Here is an 18,356-nt window from a genome sequence, read left to right as displayed (position 1 = left end):
CCTCCTTTAGGCCAGGCAGAAGAGAATGTACTGTGAAACTTTATTGTTGGCTAGGTTTTGGGTCTGTTGCTGATTGTACGGTCCTTGTGTTGTTGCCATGGGAATGCAATAATTATATTATTCATAATTGGAGCTTTTTCTTTTACTGCGGCAGAAAAGTGGTGTTGTATAATTATCGGTACCTTTAATGGAAGTTGTACTCAAAGCCGATTGTTAATCATTTGTATAAATCCGTTGCAGAGAACAAAACTTTTTGCAAGTGAATGCCATTTTAGAAAATTGCCAGAAAGCTAGCACATAACACACACTCCCCAAAAAGGATTTACATCACTAGAATGTGTTAAAGAGCTGTCTCGAAACTGCAAAGGCAAAATCATGTCTGTAGTTGAACTTCCATCCTTACGATGTTTTTGTGGCTTGTTTTTTGTCTTTCTACAAACAAATAACCTCTATTGTTATCAGGCAAATAGTGTCCCATTCTGTGTAAATGATAATGCTGTTAATAACTGGTGGAAAAAAATAAATTCTCATTTTGTGACATCTGTTTCCCCTAAAACTGAGTTCTGGTTAAAAGTTAGTGCAATGGTTATAGGTCTGGTGGGAGCTCAGCTGGAGGATGCTAATCCTTCTGTTGCTTTTCAAACCTTTAGTGGTGTAAAAACTTGATACATGAGATTTTTTGATTCAAAAATGAAGCCTGATGCTGACAGAGATCTCCCGGCGTTTGCATGGGTTGGTAATAGTTATCTGAGTTTCTCCCATTCCCGAGTTCAGCTTTATAGTCTCCTTTTTTCTCTTGGAGACTCCTGCAAAGGACGGGCTGCAGTTTTCTGTGCAGCATCTCTTCTGTCTCACCTTTCTTGGTAGTGCTGTTCCCTCTGTTCATCCATGGACTTTCTGGCATATTTCTGTCACAAAAAAAAAGGGTTACCAAAGGAAAGCAAAGTTAGTAGATAGGAGGAAGACTTACTTTTTTTCAAACCAGAGTTTTTCTATGCAGTACCCTACCTTTCTTCAGCAGTCTGAAGTTTTATTCAGGCATAAGTATCGTTTTACGACCCAAGCCCTGTTCTGGGTTTGTGTCCAGTGATGTTCCCACATGCTTCCTGTGTGACTCTGCATCAGGCGCTTCGTGTCTTTTGTCCCACAGTTTCACTTGTGAAGCGAGGAGAATAACAACCCTGCTCCAGCCAGATGTTCTGGGGATGGATTCATGAGTCCTTGCGGGTAACATGGTGCTGGGTCACAGAAATGCTTTTGTGCTCCTGCTTCAGATGTCAGGGTGTCATCTTGGGTTAATATTCATGATGAAATGGATGTCTCTCCAGTTTCAGGTTATTGTGTTGTGGCTTGTGTGTTAATGGATTAATTTCAGATGTTTTCAATGTAGTTGGTTGTTCTCTTTGTTTCCAAAGTAGTCCTAATTTATTTAACAGTATTTGCCATTCAAGTCAACTGATTTTAGACAGATGTTTGTCTCTTGTGTTTTAGTCTAGACATGTATGATTTACAATCTGTAGCCCATCTGGTGAATTGCCATGGGAGTATTCTTATTTTCAATGCTTGAAGTATTGCAACATACTCCTTGCAAGTGTTTTTGCAGTAGCGGCTGATGAGCCAACCATCAGAAAAGGTTTATTTTAGCAAAAGAATCCAACTTGTTTGTTCGGATTGGGGCACGAAAATACTCCGCTTCTGTTCAAAACAACAACAAAAAAAGTGTTCTGCTCCAAAATCTTGCCCATAAAATTGAAACTCTAGAGGGATAGATGGGTGTAGTTCAAAAAAGAAACAAAACCCACTTGGGGATGCAGAAGAACAAGAGACCTGAAGAGCCCATCCTGTCCATCCCCTTTCTCTGTGGCTGAGCAAGTAGACTCGTCTAACCTTTTCTAAAGGCTTCAGTGAGCTTTGTGTTGTCAGACTTGCTCCTGATGTGTAAGCTTAATCACCGCTGCAGACCGTTAGCGGCGCTGTCAGTGGCGTAGGCTGGCCCTGCGCGGCGGGACGGGGTCTGTGTCCCCAGGCGGCCCCTGCTGCCCTCCCAGCCCCGCGGCAGGAGAGGCTGCCCTGCGCGAGGGGCGATGTGCCCATGGCCTTGCCCAGGCTGTCTCCGCTTGGTAAATCAGTGAGGAGTGGTGACTCCAAAACCAAGGTGCAGGACGGCGTGTGAGCTCTCGCAGGTGAGGAGTGGGAGGATGCCCATCTCAAACTGTGTATCTCAGGATACCTATCTCAAAACGCCGTGCGCTTAGCCTTTGAGACATCAAATGTTTGACACTTGGAGATTTGTGAATTCATAGGTCCGTGGGAGATAAAAATGAGAATTTAACCTAGCTTCCTCCTCAAATTCAGATGGAATACTGCTGCTGTGTAACCATCTGTAGCATTGCGATAGCTTTGGAGAGGGCACGTTCGGTGCGACTGATGTATTTGAGTTAATTTCCTGTGTGTGTGGGTGACTTTATTATTCCTAGAATATGCCCTGAACCAGGACACAACATCTGGGAGACACGCACTGCAAAATAGCATGCTGCTGAGTAGGAATCTCTTGGTTCTTACATAAAAGCATAGAGTGCTGTTAAGTCCAAATGGAAGGTACTTGAGCCCCTCGCAGTGTGTAGCAGGTCAAACAGCAAACACAGGTAAAATAAGCTGTTTTCAAGAGTCTCCGGTGTAAACAGCAAGGGTGCTGTCATTTAAATAAGCCACAGAATGCTCCGGGAGCTGCCTGCTTGATGTGCTTGGCTTGAGCTTCTGAGTACTTTGATGTTTGGGTGAGTTGGTTTGTCTGCACATGCTGCAAACATCAGTCAAACCAGTCTCCAAACTGGGTACGTCGTAGGGCCTGTGGCTGTAAGGGCCGAGTACTGACCATGTAAACCAGGTGTACATGATTTGCAGTTTAATGTTGGGGGTGATAATGCACTGAAACTCCAAGACATTAATGCGTTTTTTAACCTTAATTATTTTATGTTTCATTTTTAATTATATTTGCGACAAATAAAATTTGATAATGGGGGTGGGGGTGCGTAAAGGACTGTTATAATTTGTAACCTCTTCTAATGTAGTCACAGGATTTAGAAAGGATATTGAAAAAAACCTAAAGTGGTCGTAGAAATTGCAAAGTTTAGCGGCACGTGTTACCTACATCGAAAGTGTTTCAATCTCCACTTTCAAACACTGTGTTTGCAGGTACAGATTGAGGTAACGGTGTTCAGTGGTTAAGCCATGTGGGTACAGGAGACTTCAAGCTGATAGTTTGTTGGGTTTTTTTTAATGTTTCATTTGCATTTAAGTGGCTGTTTGTTGTGGGGGCCAAGATCATTTGAAATCCATGGAGCAAGTTCTATTAAAGTTGAGGGTTTTGGTAATGTTTTTGTAGTACTCTTTATAAGGTGAAGGAATTACTTCCTACTAGTAAATTGTGATCTGAATAGAAAATAAACAGTTGAGGTGCCAGACAATGTGAATGGACACGTGGTAGGCATCCTTTTATTCACATCCTTATGTGCAGGTAAGGTTGCCTTAAAAATACTGACAGGTATGTATGGATAAGCAGTATAAAGTGCTCTATGTGCTGCTGCCTTCAGGCATGAGCTGGTGCCATGGGGATGGCCGAGTGCTGGATGCTTTCATTAACCTATGCCTTGATAAGCTGTATTGATCATGTTATTTTTTTCACCTTTCACAACCCCACCTGTGGCAGGTTGAGTGCAGCATTAGGTGGGATTTTTTTTTGACATTTCAGACCTCTCCAAAGGTATTTTTCAAAGCTATCGTTTTACCCCCTCAAGTACTTAATACTGTAAAAGTTACTCCTTCTTTTCTTCCTGGTGTGGAGTTGCTTTAATCTACAAATGTATACTCATCCAAGGACAAAGTATTCAAATCTTGATCAGCAGCAAATTTAACACCCTGTGTCCTAGTGACTTAAGTAGACACCTGGGAGTTGACTCTTTCTCTGCCTTTTACCGTAGGAGAGCAGAGTTAACATCTGAATGAGCTCTTTTCTAGGAGAGATTGCATCTCAAAACCGTGGTCATGTTTGTGTGTGAAAGCTCTTCATATCCCGCTTTAAAGGTTTGTATGAAGTGGTCTGACACACTCGTGTTAGCTTGTGCGAACAAGCAGGTTTAGGCTGTGGCTGAAAGGCTAGGAAAAAAACTTCTCTCTGCTGTGAAGGAAAGAAGATGAATGGAAGGATCCAGGGTGCCTTGTTTGTTTGTTTGTGTTTTCCTTGTCATCACCTGGTTTGGTCCATAAGGTGCTTTGAGAACAACCAAGTGGAGGGAGAAGACACGTGTGCCTGACAGCAACGGGGAGCCTGTTTGTGCTGTTTTCATTGAGGAAATTGCTCCGGAACAGCTGCTCATCCATGTGAAAATGCAAACCCTTGGGTCCTGGCCAAGGTCAGCTGGACCTGGGTCATTTGTTTTAGCAAGGCAGGCCAATTTGCCCTTTAATTATCTTTCGTTTGGTCACACCTCTTGCTCCATAGTTTCGCTTCCTGAGAAGCACCCTGTGTGAAAGATGTGATACCAGTTTTGTTCTGAATCAGAGGGAAGCATAATATTTTTTCATGGATTACTTAAAACTGTTAAGCTTTATAAAATACAGTGCATTTACCTGGCTGGATTTCATTTTCTACTTTGCTAATACAGTAGGTTCTTGTTATTAAAATGTACAGGATTCTTAAATTCCAAAGTAAAAGTACCCAAATCACTACATTTCATGTTGTTTTGTGCTAACGCAGGTACTGCGGTGTGAAACGGTAAGTCAGTACGTGTTTACTAGAAACAGGGCTGAGAAATTCTTGAACTGCAGAGTTTTCTGTAACTGATCGCAGAATGGGAACTTCGTAACGAAGCCTGGTAGGGTTCGCGCTTAGCAAGTAGCTGTGCAAAACGGTCAGTAGAAACACGGGGTAAAACTTGTGCCCGTGTGCTGGAGCTGGGTCTGAAAAATATTCTACGGTGGACATAATTTAGTCATAAAGAGAGAAAAGCCATGTTCTGTAAGCACTGAGGAGAGGAAAATAGTGTAGTGAAACTGCTTGTTTGACTTAAAATGCGATGCAGGAAGAAGGAAATAGGAAAGGTGCATTGCTACAGCTGGAGGAACTGAAACACTAGATTTTGGTTTCTATAATTTAAGGAAGAAAACCTAATTAAGCTAAAGCGATCTTTAATGCATGTGTAAAAGGTCACTCAGGAACAAGAAAAAAACCATACTTACTCCAAAACCGGCTTTAAATAAGAATTTTGAAAGTGCCATGGATTGCAACCAAGGCTATAATTAGCCTTGAAAACCTTGGGACTGAAGTCTCTCTAGTAGATTGTTACATTATTCCTGAAGGAATAAAAACGGCCAAGAGAACTGACAATCTCTTGGTGACAGAAGCATCCTCTTGGCAGGGGAAGTGGGAGACGGAGACGGAAGGGAGAGTTGCTTTGATCTGCTACTTCACACAATAAACCGTGATAAGAGAAGGAATAGATTAATTGTTGTCACTTTTGTTAGACTGCATGTGCAGGTGTTTTTTTAAAAAGGCAAGAGATTTATAAAAACCCCTTTGGTCATCTAAAACGGTCAAAATAATTAGTTTCCATGCCATGGGAGGAGTAACAGGGCAGCACAAAAGAGGGAGCATGTGGCTTGGAAGAGGACAGGCTCTTCCTGGGCTGTCAAGCTGTTAATTAGCTCTGCCGCAGTATGAGGCTGAGTTGCTTCTTTTACTGTTTCTTAATTGTTCACATGTTAGAAATATGAAAGCTTTGTGCTCTTGCAGCTAGGGACAAGTGTGGTCTGTCACCTGCCTGGCTGGCTGGACTTCATTCGGTGCCTTCAGCCTGGTGGCTCCTCTGCTTCTCCCCCTGTGTCAGAGGAAGGGGAATAATCCCCTTGCCCCGGCGTGTTGCACGGAGCCAGCCCCGGTGCTTTGGGGTGTCCCCAGCAGCCGATGGATGTGCTCTGGTTACAGCCAAGGAGCTCGGGGTGGGATTTGGCCTCTTGCTTTGTCAGCAGAGATGGCCAAAGCTCCTCTGGCTCGGTTTCATTATGAACTTGGGAGACAGCCTCAGTTTGTCAACAGGTTCGAAAAGTGTTAAAATGAGCTCGTTTCAGTGTATAGCATCCGTGTTAGAGTGGATGGAAATAGAAATGGGATATAGGATTTTTTCTCAGTTCTATTAAATTTAGCATGGAAAGATGAGCTTCAATTAAAACTTGCAAAGTTCTAATTCCCTAGAGGACATATTACTTGTATCCATCCTGTGGATACAAAGCGACTGAGGAGCATCCTTCACTAATTGTCTGCTTTTTAACAGTTAAAAAATACTTAACAAAAAACCCTCACCATGCCGCAAACCCCACCCCCACTAAAACAAAACCATACCATTGTTTTTAATTGGGGAATGGTTTCCTTGCAATAACAAGTCTTTAATAATTCCTGGGGCTCATCGTGCTGTAGAGATGGGGCCTGTATTTCAGTTGCTGGAGCTTGAAGTTGTTTTGATATCGTTGATGACAGAGATGAAATAATGTATGCTAAAGTCATTTGGCTAGCCTTGAAATCAAAGCACTGGAAACAAAATCTAACTGCAAATCATTAGGCTGTCATTCTTTTAAAACCTGTTATCCAAATGACTTTAACAGTTTGTGGGTCATACGCAAAGTCAAGAATCATCTTGCATGGTGCACGTTTTGATGATAAAACACAATATTATTTATTTTTTTTTTATGGGAATGGAAGTGTTACAGTCAACAGTATCAGTGTGGGAGTTCGATTTCTTCCTGCAAGTAGATCGCTACTCCATATGAGCAATTGGCACAAGGTTTGGAAGGACAGATGTGAGGCATGCGAGCAAAGTGTTTCTCCCTTGTTGTATAATGACTATCTGGTCCATACACAGAAACTCCAAAACTGTTTAATTTTTTAATTTATTTCCAAATCAGAGTACCAGTCTTATGGGAAGGACTGGCTCGGGCCAATACAACTGTAAGTAGATAGCATTTTGGTGGGGGACTGAAACAAATTAAGCATTAAAGCTTTATTAAGCAACGTTTACATGCAACGCTTACGCTGTTGTATACTTGAATGGTGAACTGGGGATTTTTGATTTTATAATGACTTTTTTCTTGCAGTTTTTCAGGTTTGAGAAATCACTGACAAGGCACGAGTTGCATAACAATGTGAATATTAATTTTACCTAATCTCAGGCATGTTTCATTCTGAAGAACCAAACAGCACTTGATAATCCGGTGTGGACCGAATCCCCCAAAACAGTGTCATTGTGTTTACCAGTATTGGCTGCTACGTATAGATACATGTCCAACTTACTGTGGAGTGAAACTTGGCAGCGTATATAGACCAAAGTAGTTTCTGAGAGAAATAAAAAAACCCGTATTCCTCAAAAGAAATTTGCAGATATTTTGATAGGGAAAACACATTTACTCAATATTTCTGTGAAGTTCCTTCCGAACGAACTGTCACTTCATATTTTTGATGGGTTTGAATAGAACCATTTAGATGACAGCTCCCCCCAGTAATCGCTTACTGCTCATGCTGATATTTTATTTTTCCCTTTCACACAAGGATTGTTGACTATAGAGTAAGGTGGCAGGGGACTCATGGGCTGAATAATAAGAAGTAGTAATAATGACTTTTTTCTTTTCTTGTTGGGGTTGTAGTATAGGTCAAGTTCCCTACATAGCTAAGTATAGGCAAGTTTGAAGAGCAGCAGAACCACATGCCGAAAATGACTTCTTTTAGTTTAAACCTTGGAGTTTCCATGTGCTTAATGTACTTGATGATAAATTATCCTATTTCAGATCTAGACGTGACTGGTAAAAACCATATGTGCTGATTAGATTATAAATAACAGGTTAGAGAAAATGAGCCGTGATCAGAGGAGATATAAATAACTGGGATGGATTCCTGTGTGTAACTTGGGTTTTGAGAGGTTGGGAAATCCTGCTTATTGTACAATAAGCAGCCTGAGGAGTATAAAAACGTAGATGGATAGGGAATATCTTTCTGATAATTTAATGTGGACTGCTTTTGCTTTTATTAGACTGTGGCTTGCTAGGTTGTTCAGGATTTTGTTAGATTTGCCTAAACTTAGGGAGAAATCGCTCCTGAGGGCCATTACATCCCATCTGTGCCTGAAGTCCTTCATCTGTTCTAGTGTTTAGCTTCCTTACCTAGAATGTGATACAGTTTGGTGGCGTTTGATGGCTTCTCCATCAGAGGAGGTTATGAAGTTATCTCCTGTATTGTTAGCCAAAGCTAAAATTCAGTTTGCAACAACAAGTTCTCTCTGAGCTCTTCTCAAGAGTTTGGCCCTGACTGGTTTTGGGCTAACTACCAGGTTAGTGTAAACATTTTAATGTGTATTAAGGAAGCAATGAAATTAAGTAGTATAAACTCTCACTGCAAACATGCAAACATCTGTCTGACATTTGGGGGGTTCATTTTACCGACTGCTCTGTGTGATGTTCCCAGTTAATGGCTGAGTCAATGAGCAATCAAGCGAACTACTTGCATTTCATCTGGACTCTTTCGTTGAGCTGTGAGGCTGTGTTTGTAAAAGCTGGATGGTTATGGCACTGGCTTTGTTATCCTTGTACTCAGTGCCTCAAAATGGAACTTGCATGTTCAGGGCTGGATTTCGGAGTGGAAACCATAAGCTACTTGCTTGTATAACCACATTCCAAGGTTAGTCTGAATAGCTGAGATAATGAATTTGGTCTTTGTGCATTCTTAAATAGATAGATAGTTTTTCACATATGTGAATTTTTTTTTGCTACAATTGGACGCTTTCCTTGGGAGCAGCCTAATTCCAGGCTGCACAGTTTCTGCTTTGTTCTCTGCTTCCATGCCTTCGACAAGAATAACTTAACCAGATTTCAATATAGGAATTGTGGGCTGCTAAAGGACATATTGTGTTACTGCTTAATGCTGTATAAGTTGATCAGTGGGTAATATAAAGTCTATATTTTAGCTGTTTTATGATGAAAATATTTTTTCAATGGAATATATGGTAAAGTCGTTGAACAGTGATCTTATTCTCAGAATGATGGCACAAGGCATTTTCCATATACCAGAAATTAGTGGAGCTGCTCATTTTGCTGTTGGAGACTTAAAAAATAAAGCTATTTTTAGCCTTTTCTGAGCAATTGCACCATTTTTTAAAAAACTGAAAAAGCTGATATCTTCTTTCTTTCTCTCTGTTAGGACCAGCAGAGGTTCCCATGATGTCACCCAATGGATCCATCCCCCCTATTCATGTGCCTCCTGGTTATATCTCACAGGTATGCATCTTGAAGAATTACATAGTGTATAGAAGCAATAGTATTGATCCATATGGAGAAGTGTACTTGGTTGAAGTACGACTTCTAGTCTAGAAATACTAACGGAAATGGTAATACACGTTTTCATACTGCTCCTCTTTACTGACAGCATACACACGTTTGCGCAACCAGTTTTGTTTTATTTTTAACGCTAACAAAAGCTATGCATACAGATTGAGCCTACATGTGCAACTTCTTACCCTTTGTGAGAGGGAAAGAAGTCCGCGATGGTAGGGGGTGCCTTAATTCTAGTGTGATAGTCGGAAGGGGTAGGAGTTGGAAGTGAGAGGAGACACCACTGTAGCTATAAAATACGCTGTTGTATCTTCCCAGCAGAAATACTGCAGCGTATCAAGAGCTGGGGGTGGTGGTGGTGTTTTGTTTTGAAGAATAGATGGGATTTAATTACCTATCCATGGAAAAAATGGAAAACGCTTTTCACAAAGCTGTTGCATTAGGTTTTGAGACTCTTGAACACCTACTGCTCTACTGTGTAAATAACCACTATAGATTACCAGATTGTTTGTGTTCCTGCTGTCTTCTGCAAAGCTTAAACCCTTTCTGAAGTCAGGAAGAAAAAAAAGGTTGGTGTAAGGCAGAATAGCTGTGAAAAATGCAATAAGTAATTTAAATAAAAAAAAAAAAACAAACCGCTTTCATTGAGACCTGGACTGGATTGAAAGCTTCATTAAAAGTATACAAAATACTTGAAATATCCTTGATGAAGAGCATAGGAACTTCTGGTACATACATCCTGGCATCTTATTAAGCAGAAAATAGTTGATGTCCTGGAATTCCTTCCCCTCCCCAGGAAACATGTGAGCTTGTGTCATTCTGAAAAATTGTGGATGGCGTCATACTTAAATCCCACAAAATACTGCAATTGCTCTGTGGTATTTTAACTTCTGAACAGAATGAGAACATGCTTTAAGTGCAGGGGACTTTGTTAGCCAGCCTAGGAGAGAGGGCAGGACGGCAGGGTGGTCCAGCTTCCTCCCGCTTCTCAAGCGTCCCGAGGTGGGTGGCTGGGGTACGCTTTGAGACAGCACTTGCAGTGCTGTTTTAATACTCCTTGTGGGCTGACCTAATTCAATGAACTGACCCATATCATGCAAGGATTTTATTTTTTTAAGATTTACTCTTCCTTTGAAATTACTTTAACACATTGTAATTATTAAAATGTTTGTACCTTTCAGCCCCTGTGCTGAGATAAACGGTTGGGTATAATTGAAACTCTTTCCAAACCAGAGTGATAAAAGTCTTCCAGTTGTATCTCTCTCTGAACTCTGTTCCTTTTTAATGCTTTTTGTGGGGCAACAGAATAATTCCACTAAAAAAAGCCTTTAAGTCATTTCTTAACCAGAAACACCCTAACCAAAAACCCTCTTCTGAAGAAATTTTTCCAAGGAGCTGGAAATATGTTGTAAAGTTTTAGGGTAAAACTCTGTGTTCCGTGCTTTTCGGCAGCAGAATGTGTGTTCTGCTGTGTGGCAAGAGAGCCTCTTGCTTTTCAGACTGCTTCGTGTTGAATAGTAGTAGCTGAAAGTGTGTGGTGATCGAATTAGTTCATACTGTAGTAAGTGTCCCTGCCTCATTTGCTCTTGCGTTTGTTGCCTCACAGTTCAAAACTCTAGTTTATGATAAGTAATGAGAACACGGCTTTAAATTTAGAATGGCAAGGGAAAGGCTATAAAGCAAATGAATGCGCTCTGAGATAGGAATCAAAATAAGTTTGATTTTTGGTTTGATTTGTCCCTAAAGTGCACATCTAAGAGTCAGGCAGAAAGCAGATACCTCTGTGGAGAAGTAATGGTGCCTATTAAAAAAAGACATGAAATCTTTTTTTCCATTTTGTTATGCCAAGCCTGTGGGAACTGTGAGTATTAGCCTGAAATGTTACATTGGTGATCTTGTGATTGCAACCTCGGATTAAAATGATGCTTCGTGACCTCTTCAGTATTGTGAAAATGATCAGCAAACAATTGGCAGGAGGCTGTGTGCCCTGCCAGACCAGCCCCACTGGAAGCAGCAGGGAAATAGACTGTGTTTCTAGACTTGAAGGACCATGTTAGTAGCCGTGACTAGAAGCTGGGTTTGTTGATATTAAGGAGATGTTTCCCAATGGTGAGGCTTAGCCAGGGTGGGAGAAAATCCAGGAAAATAATAGAAGACAAATACACACCACCAGTTCAGCTATTTCATGCTATGGTTTTGCTTTCAAAGACCAGTTCAATGCAGCCATTTGGTTTGCGTTTCCTTTTCAGCAAACAAACCTCTGTGCACCTCTGGCAGATAGGAACTATCAGATCAGAGTTCAGGTCTCTGCAATTCTTTGTTGGCCTAGGGTTAGTAAAATATAAAAGAGAGAAAAAGTTCTTTGCTGTGCTCTCGGTGGACAATATTGCTACTGTAAAAGTGAGTTGTGGAAGGTGGTGTGGTAGAAAATCTGTATTTAAATGTGTGTTACATCAACAGTTTTGGCTGCAGCTGTTGAAGGTTGAAGGAGCAGCTCCCATGACTTGCCAGGAGCCGGGCACAAGCTGTTATGCCCGTTCCAGTTCCAAGCTGCAGGCGGAGGCGCCTCGGTGCCACAGGAGTCCTGCGGGGCAGGGTGGGAGCCCACCCTCCGCTAGGATGCCTGCTGGAGGCTTCTTGCCATCAGGGTCTGTGGCCCAGTGCCTTCTCCTGGCTCCTCGAGCACCTGACCTCCCTGGTGTCAGCGTAATCTAAAGATCAAAGATCATGATTTGGATGCTAAGCTATTAATTTTGGGGACATTCTCATGGGTGGTTTTTTCTGCTCTTCACAGTGTGTTATGTTTGGGAGGAGGGAAGGAGGATTTGGGGTGTTCTAATGAGGAGAACTAGAAAAATGGAAATACAAAAAAGCACGGTCATGAACTTGTTTGCTTAGGGCTAGTGCTATTGCCTGAGGACTGCTCTCTCTGAAATAAATCTGGAGCAATTCCACTGGAGTTTGAGGAATTACTCATGTAGTTGGACGTGAAAATTTGGCATGAAATTCCGCTTTTGAATTTTATTTACAGAGTTGTTAATATGTGGTCTCTGCCACAGATATTTTAAGGCTAAAGGACCAATTTACTATTTGGAGCACGAAGCATGCATAGTGCTGATAAGACTCCTTTTGTCGGGAGGTAACGTTGAGGTCATACAGCCTGAACTGTGCATGTCCTGCAGTTCGGTATTCCTCCATGAAACACGTAGCATTATAACAGAACTAAAGTGTAACTTCGAGAAAGGGGAAGGTCTTCCAATGACATGTGAAGTGGTAGAAAATCCATCATATCCTCAGGAACCAGGATTTTGGTCTCGGGTACATCCTCTACCCTAAGAGAGATGTTCTCTTCCAAAACCATGTTTGGCTGGCTAAGCTTTTAACCACAAACTCTTCGGTTTTGTGTGGCATACTGCTCGGAGAGGTCCCCTGTGTGTTTTGTAGACTGCAGTCAGTTAAGTCATCCACCCTTTAACAGGATGATCCTCCCTAACGCTCTGAACACAAGGAAGGTTGTGCAGATCTCGTATGCGGAGCAAGCGATAAAGTGATGATCCTTTTAAGTTCATGAGCGTTGGTCCTGAAGATCTGTATCGTTCTAGATCTAAAATACCCTAACGTTCTTGCCAGCATTACAGATGTTCATCTGTTTGTTTTCCAGTTTCGAGGTACAGATTTAATACCGGTGTTTGTACGTGATGGATGGCAAAGATAGTGATGCAAACTTGCCAGGGCTGGCATGAACTTGGACTGGCATCCTTAAGAAATGAAGTGAATAAATAAAATGTTGACATCCAAGTTCCTTGTGGATGAGCTCACTCTGTACTGTTTTCTGGTACAGATTGATTTATGAATGAAGTTTCAAATTAGTTTATGAAATTCCTGAAGTATTGGTTGTGGTCCACCCAGTGGCCATGCTCCAGATGTCCTTGCTGGATCTAGCATGCTAAGCTTAAGTGAAATCAGAATTTTTTTTGAAAGCAAATGGAAATTATTTGCATATTGCCATATTATACCCGTTCAGTAAATGTGTGTGTGTTACAGCGTGAGAGTGATCATATTCCTTTAACTGGAACTCTCAAAATACAGATACAATTTACCTGTGCAAAATCACCATGCCTCTTTCGTGGGGGTGTAGTATTACATTTCAGTGGAGTAATATGAGACAATGTGGAGTACTGAAGTACTTTGAATATGTGCATTATCTCTAGTTAGACTGAATTTTCATTGCTACAGTGATACCTCTAATGTGAAACAACTAACATTTAAAATGGTATTCTCAAAATGTGGCAACTGATGGGGGAGGCAGTTTTATTGTGTATGAGTAATGTTCATCCTGATCCTTCTGAAGGATCATCTACCTACCTCACTTGGCAATTAAGCTCCCTAAAATATGGGAAAAAACCACACAGAACTATGCTATAATAATATTGTTATTGAGGTGGCGTGCCAATTACACCAGCAAGCACAAAAAATAACAGCAAAAGACAGTTTACCTAGTAACAGTTTGAAAAACACAGAATAATGAAAGTTTAGCTCTAGGTGCCAAATGACCAGAGATATTTGTTTTCTGTAAATATAAACTGCTAAAATTAGTAGTAGCAATTAGTTCTGATGTTCTAATTGCATCTAGAGACCTCAACAGGGATTAGGGTTTCATTGCTGCTGGGCACTGGAGACAGTTTAGCAGACAGTGTGTTTCCTGATGGATTTATGATCTTCATGACAAACAGTTTTAAGCAGATAGAAAGAATTGCAGGTTTCTTCTTCAATTAGCAAAGTTTAACCTCTCTGCTTAGTTGTGTTATCTATGTTAATGGATCAAAACTAATCAGCTCTGTCTTTGATGAGAGTGTCATCTCCCAGAATGACGCTACTACAGTCTACCCACTGCAAATTTTACAAATCCAGAGATGCCTGATGTCTTAACCTGTGCTGTTTTTTTAGCTATCTAATGCATATAATACATAATGCATTGGATTATCTTTTTTTTTTTATCTGTTAGTGTCAGGGTAGTACATTTAAAGATTGTATGTGCAGCTTCAGGAATTTACATACACACACACACAGACATACATACATATAAAATTCCTAGTTTGGGGAGAAAATGTCTTGTAGGATAGGGAGATACAGTATTTTTTACCATGTCCTCTCTGTTTCTGCATTCATTTGGAACGTGGGCACATGAAGTAACAAGAATGCTGTCAGCATTTGTGGCCTGGGAGGAAACAAATAAAAGATATTAGTCTCTTAGCTTTTTGATGAAAGTCCTTTGGAAGGCTGGCTCATCCTCTGAGTTGGACTAGATGATCATTGTAGGTCCCTTCCAGCTGAAATATTCTATTCTATCCCACTCATCTCTGGCTTTTCTCTCACTACTGCTGATATTTTATAGTTTTGTCTAGCAGGATAATTTCATCAAAAAGGTCTTTGACAGGATTTTGAGCTTTCTTCCCTGCTCTGTAGAAGATAGTTCAGGAAGAGGAATCCTAGTAATTTTAAATATGGTTTACATTATGGGCTGCTGCAGGGTACAAGCTCTCTGTCTAAATCTGTTCCTTAACATACTCATCTTTCACTAGAGCACAAAATACATGTGTTGTCAGGTCTAGATGTGCACAGATAAGAGCTTGTACCCACCTGAAAGACTGATGTTGTCTTTGAGGCTTGGACTAGTTAAAGCCGTGATGGAAACTTTTCAGATCAGGATGCAGAAACTTGCTATCTCAATTTGATCCAAGTCTGAGAGTTGAGTCCAGCATTTTTGTGCACAGTGCTAAATAAGTATTGCTGTTTTTCAAATGCATGCTAAATGGAAAAGGATTTTCCTCTTCTCCAGCTTCCGGAGGGCAGGTTTTGGACCTGACACCAGGATAAGAAATGCTGTGGAGGTTGAGTGGAACCAGTAGCAAAGATGAGAGGCCTGGAAACGCAGCAGCTACAATGATGTGATAGTCTATGTCTCTGAGGTTCAGCCATTTTTGAGGACTCTGTAAAGCCTTCAAAACTTAAAGCCAGCAGGTGCCAAATTGCTAGCTGAAGTTCTAAATTTAGAGGTTAGGGTCAAGTATGTTAAACTAAATTCCTATTCTGGTTATTCAACGTCGCAAGCAACACTTTTTTTTAATGTAAAATCCCAATTACAAGTGAATGATTTAACGTAGTGTAGAAAATTGATTTCTGTAGGAGGCCAGCCAGTCCACAGAAATTGTCCAGGCCCGCGGTCGCAGCCTGTAGCTAACAGGTATAAATTCATACAACCCAAGGAAACACGTGGCCCAAAGAAGGAACTGGGCCAGCTAATACTAGTTAAATTTTACCCTGTTTAACGCGCTCAGCTGATGCCTGGGGCAGGGACTTGTGTTTGCTGGAGCATTATGGCGCACAGCTGTGGGCACGGCCTCTTGGGCTTGGCCCTCTGCGGCGGTGTCAGCAGAAATAACCCTGTGCCCGTGCTGTAGCTTCACTTTGGGGTATATCAGCATAAACAAATTTTTCTTTGTGGTTTGGGCTAAGGGGGGGTGATGCGACCAGAGTCGCTGAGGCATGGGGGTCCCTAGCAGGGTCTGTCCTGCTGGTGGTGCTGTGGGGGGTGGATAACTCCAGGTGGTGGTGGTCAGCTGGGGGTGGCAGCATCTCACAGCAGGTGCCCTGGATGCACATTCATTATCTCATACAGTACATCCCTCACATACAGCATTCCATCTGTGTCATCAGTCAGTTTAGAGAAGAACAGGGTTTTAATCACCTATTTGTGTATAAAACTACATTATGCTTCCTTGATGCTTCTCTACCTTATGCACGTCAGTGTGGAGAATCAAAGGGATAGTAATTGTTCTTACGCACTTGTATTTTTAAGTTCCAGAAACAGCAGAAGTTTTTTGAATAAGCTTCAAGAAAAGCTTGGCTCCTAATTCTGGACTGAAATTTGGCCGGTTGACTCTTCTCCAGAAATATAGTTCTGGAAAAATTATAAGCTGAAAAACTTTTTTTCAGCCTAAGCACATTTCCACCTTCCTACATCTGTTTTTACATCTTTGACTGTGGCATTAGGGGCCAAGTTATGCATATTCCAGAGCTGATTTGCACGGGTGTATAGACAAGCTCTGCAGCAGAATCAACCTTCTGCCCTATGGTTTGTCTTGAGCAGATACCTGTTGTGAACAGGGCAATTCTTCTGAAAACGTGTGTCAGCAGAGCGGGTTCCTGCAGGGTACATGGCTCTGTGCACACACGCGGCTGCTCCGTGGCAGCAGTGCCAGCAAATTTCCGAGTGTTACGCACTCTGTACTCGGAGTGCTGTCAAAATCAGTAGCGGAAATTTTATGGGCAGAACGTAAAGCTGGTCCCAATGAGTACTCTTATTTTGGTGCTTTGTGTTCCTTTTTCAATTGTTGTACTCCCTAAATACAGGTTATTTATTTTGTCTCTTACCCACATAGTTATCATTTAGCAGCAGTAAGTTTCCTAGTGATTAGTGTGGCACTCTGAGTCTCCAAGCAAAGCCACATCACCACTATGATTACTTCTGCTGATATTAATTTTAGAAATGTGTTTATGAATAAACCAACCATTTTCTAATGGGAGAACAAACTGTAAACAGTAATGTTTTAAAAATATGTTTGGTTCAGATTCTGCATAACGTGCTCGTTTCCCTGCCTTCCCTTCCAGGTGATAGAAGACAACACCGGCGTTCGGAGGGTGGTGGTTACCCCCCAGTCTCCGGAGTGTTACCCTCCTAGCTATCCTTCGGCCATCTCTCCAACCCATCACTTACCTCCATACCTGACACATCATCCTCATTTTATTCACAACTCTCATACAGCTTTTTATCCTCCCGTCACTGGCCCTGGGGACATGCCACCGCAGTTTTTCCCACAGCATCATCTTCCCCCGACAATATATGGAGAACAAGGTGAGCAGGGAGGGAAGATACTGGTGTTTCACACCTGTGTTGAGCACTTTTTAAGGGCTAGTGAAACCAAGAGTAGAAAGGAGTTGGAGAACTTGTAGAATGGCTTTGTGGAGCATCTTTTTTTTTTTTTTTTTTTTTTTTTCAACATCCAGAGCAGGGGGTGTCAGCCATCCGGAGTGCAGCAGCACAGGGCAGTCCTACATTGCAGCATTTGGTTGCAGAAACAAAGCCAATTTGAACTTAATTTGTAAATAAAGCGGGGGAAAAATCTCTCATCCCATGCTCCAAACTAAGGACATGAGTCATTCCGGTTGCTGTTCCTGTCATGATGCAGCATTGTACAGAAAACCTAGAGACAAAGTATGTCAATCCTGGCTCAGGAATGAGGATGGATACGGAGGGCTGGAATTGCTGCAGTCATTTCCAGTGGGAAGAGCCGGGTCCTGCTTCCTGTTGGCAGTACTGTGCTTTCTGCCCCCCCCCCCCCCCCCCCCCAGCCGTGGTTTTCCAAGAAACAACAGGCATTTTCTGTTTGTTATTCTGGTTGAGACTGTGCAGTAAGTCACTGAAAAAAGCATTGCCCGATACCAAAGGGTAGCATGGCAACCCAAATCAGGCCGTGAGTAAATACTTGCAAGAAAAGGAGTGAAAGGGGCACGTTTCTGTCTGAACTATGTATGCACTGCTGTGTCTCTGCCACCCTGGAGATAAGTCTTTGTGTAATCTGAAAGAGGGCGTTAACCAAAAAAGTAATCTGCAAAGCTCCTTTCGATGCTTAACATAGAAATTAGTTCAGGGTTCATGGTTTTATGTTACTGCTGAACTACCTGGACTTTAAGACCCTTTCTAAAGAATATTTTTGAAGCCATGTCACCAGATACGAGGTTCTGCTGGAGCAGGAAGGAAGAGGGAGGGAGGGTATATACTGATGCTACCTCTTGAAGTTTCTGTTGACCAACAAACTTCATTCTCTAGTGAGGAATGGACCCTTACTGCTGATTATACTTCATTATACTGGGGGCTGGGGAAATGGGAAGCTCAGGAAAGCAGAAGGAGGGTGTAGCCACTGTAG

The 18,356-nt window shown here is 41.8% G+C and overlaps 1 protein-coding gene across 2 annotated transcripts in view; it reads left to right on the top strand.

Annotated features, from left to right (window-relative positions):
* Positions 1 to 18,356, top strand: part of FNDC3B (fibronectin type III domain containing 3B) — a 209,607-nt gene that overhangs the window by 93,376 nt on the left and 97,875 nt on the right. For both annotated transcript variants that reach the window (XM_055723542.1, XM_055723543.1), the window contains exons 4-5: positions 9,239 to 9,315; positions 17,041 to 17,284. In XM_055723542.1, coding sequence (XP_055579517.1) covers positions 9,239 to 9,315; positions 17,041 to 17,284 — 321 coding nt within the window. The remainder of the gene's footprint in view (positions 1 to 9,238; positions 9,316 to 17,040; positions 17,285 to 18,356) is intronic.

Source organism: Falco cherrug, chromosome 11 (assembly GCF_023634085.1).
Source record: "Falco cherrug isolate bFalChe1 chromosome 11, bFalChe1.pri, whole genome shotgun sequence".
Taxonomy (NCBI): Eukaryota; Metazoa; Chordata; class Aves; order Falconiformes; family Falconidae; genus Falco; species Falco cherrug.
This window is presented reverse-complemented; position numbering and strand designations above follow the sequence as displayed.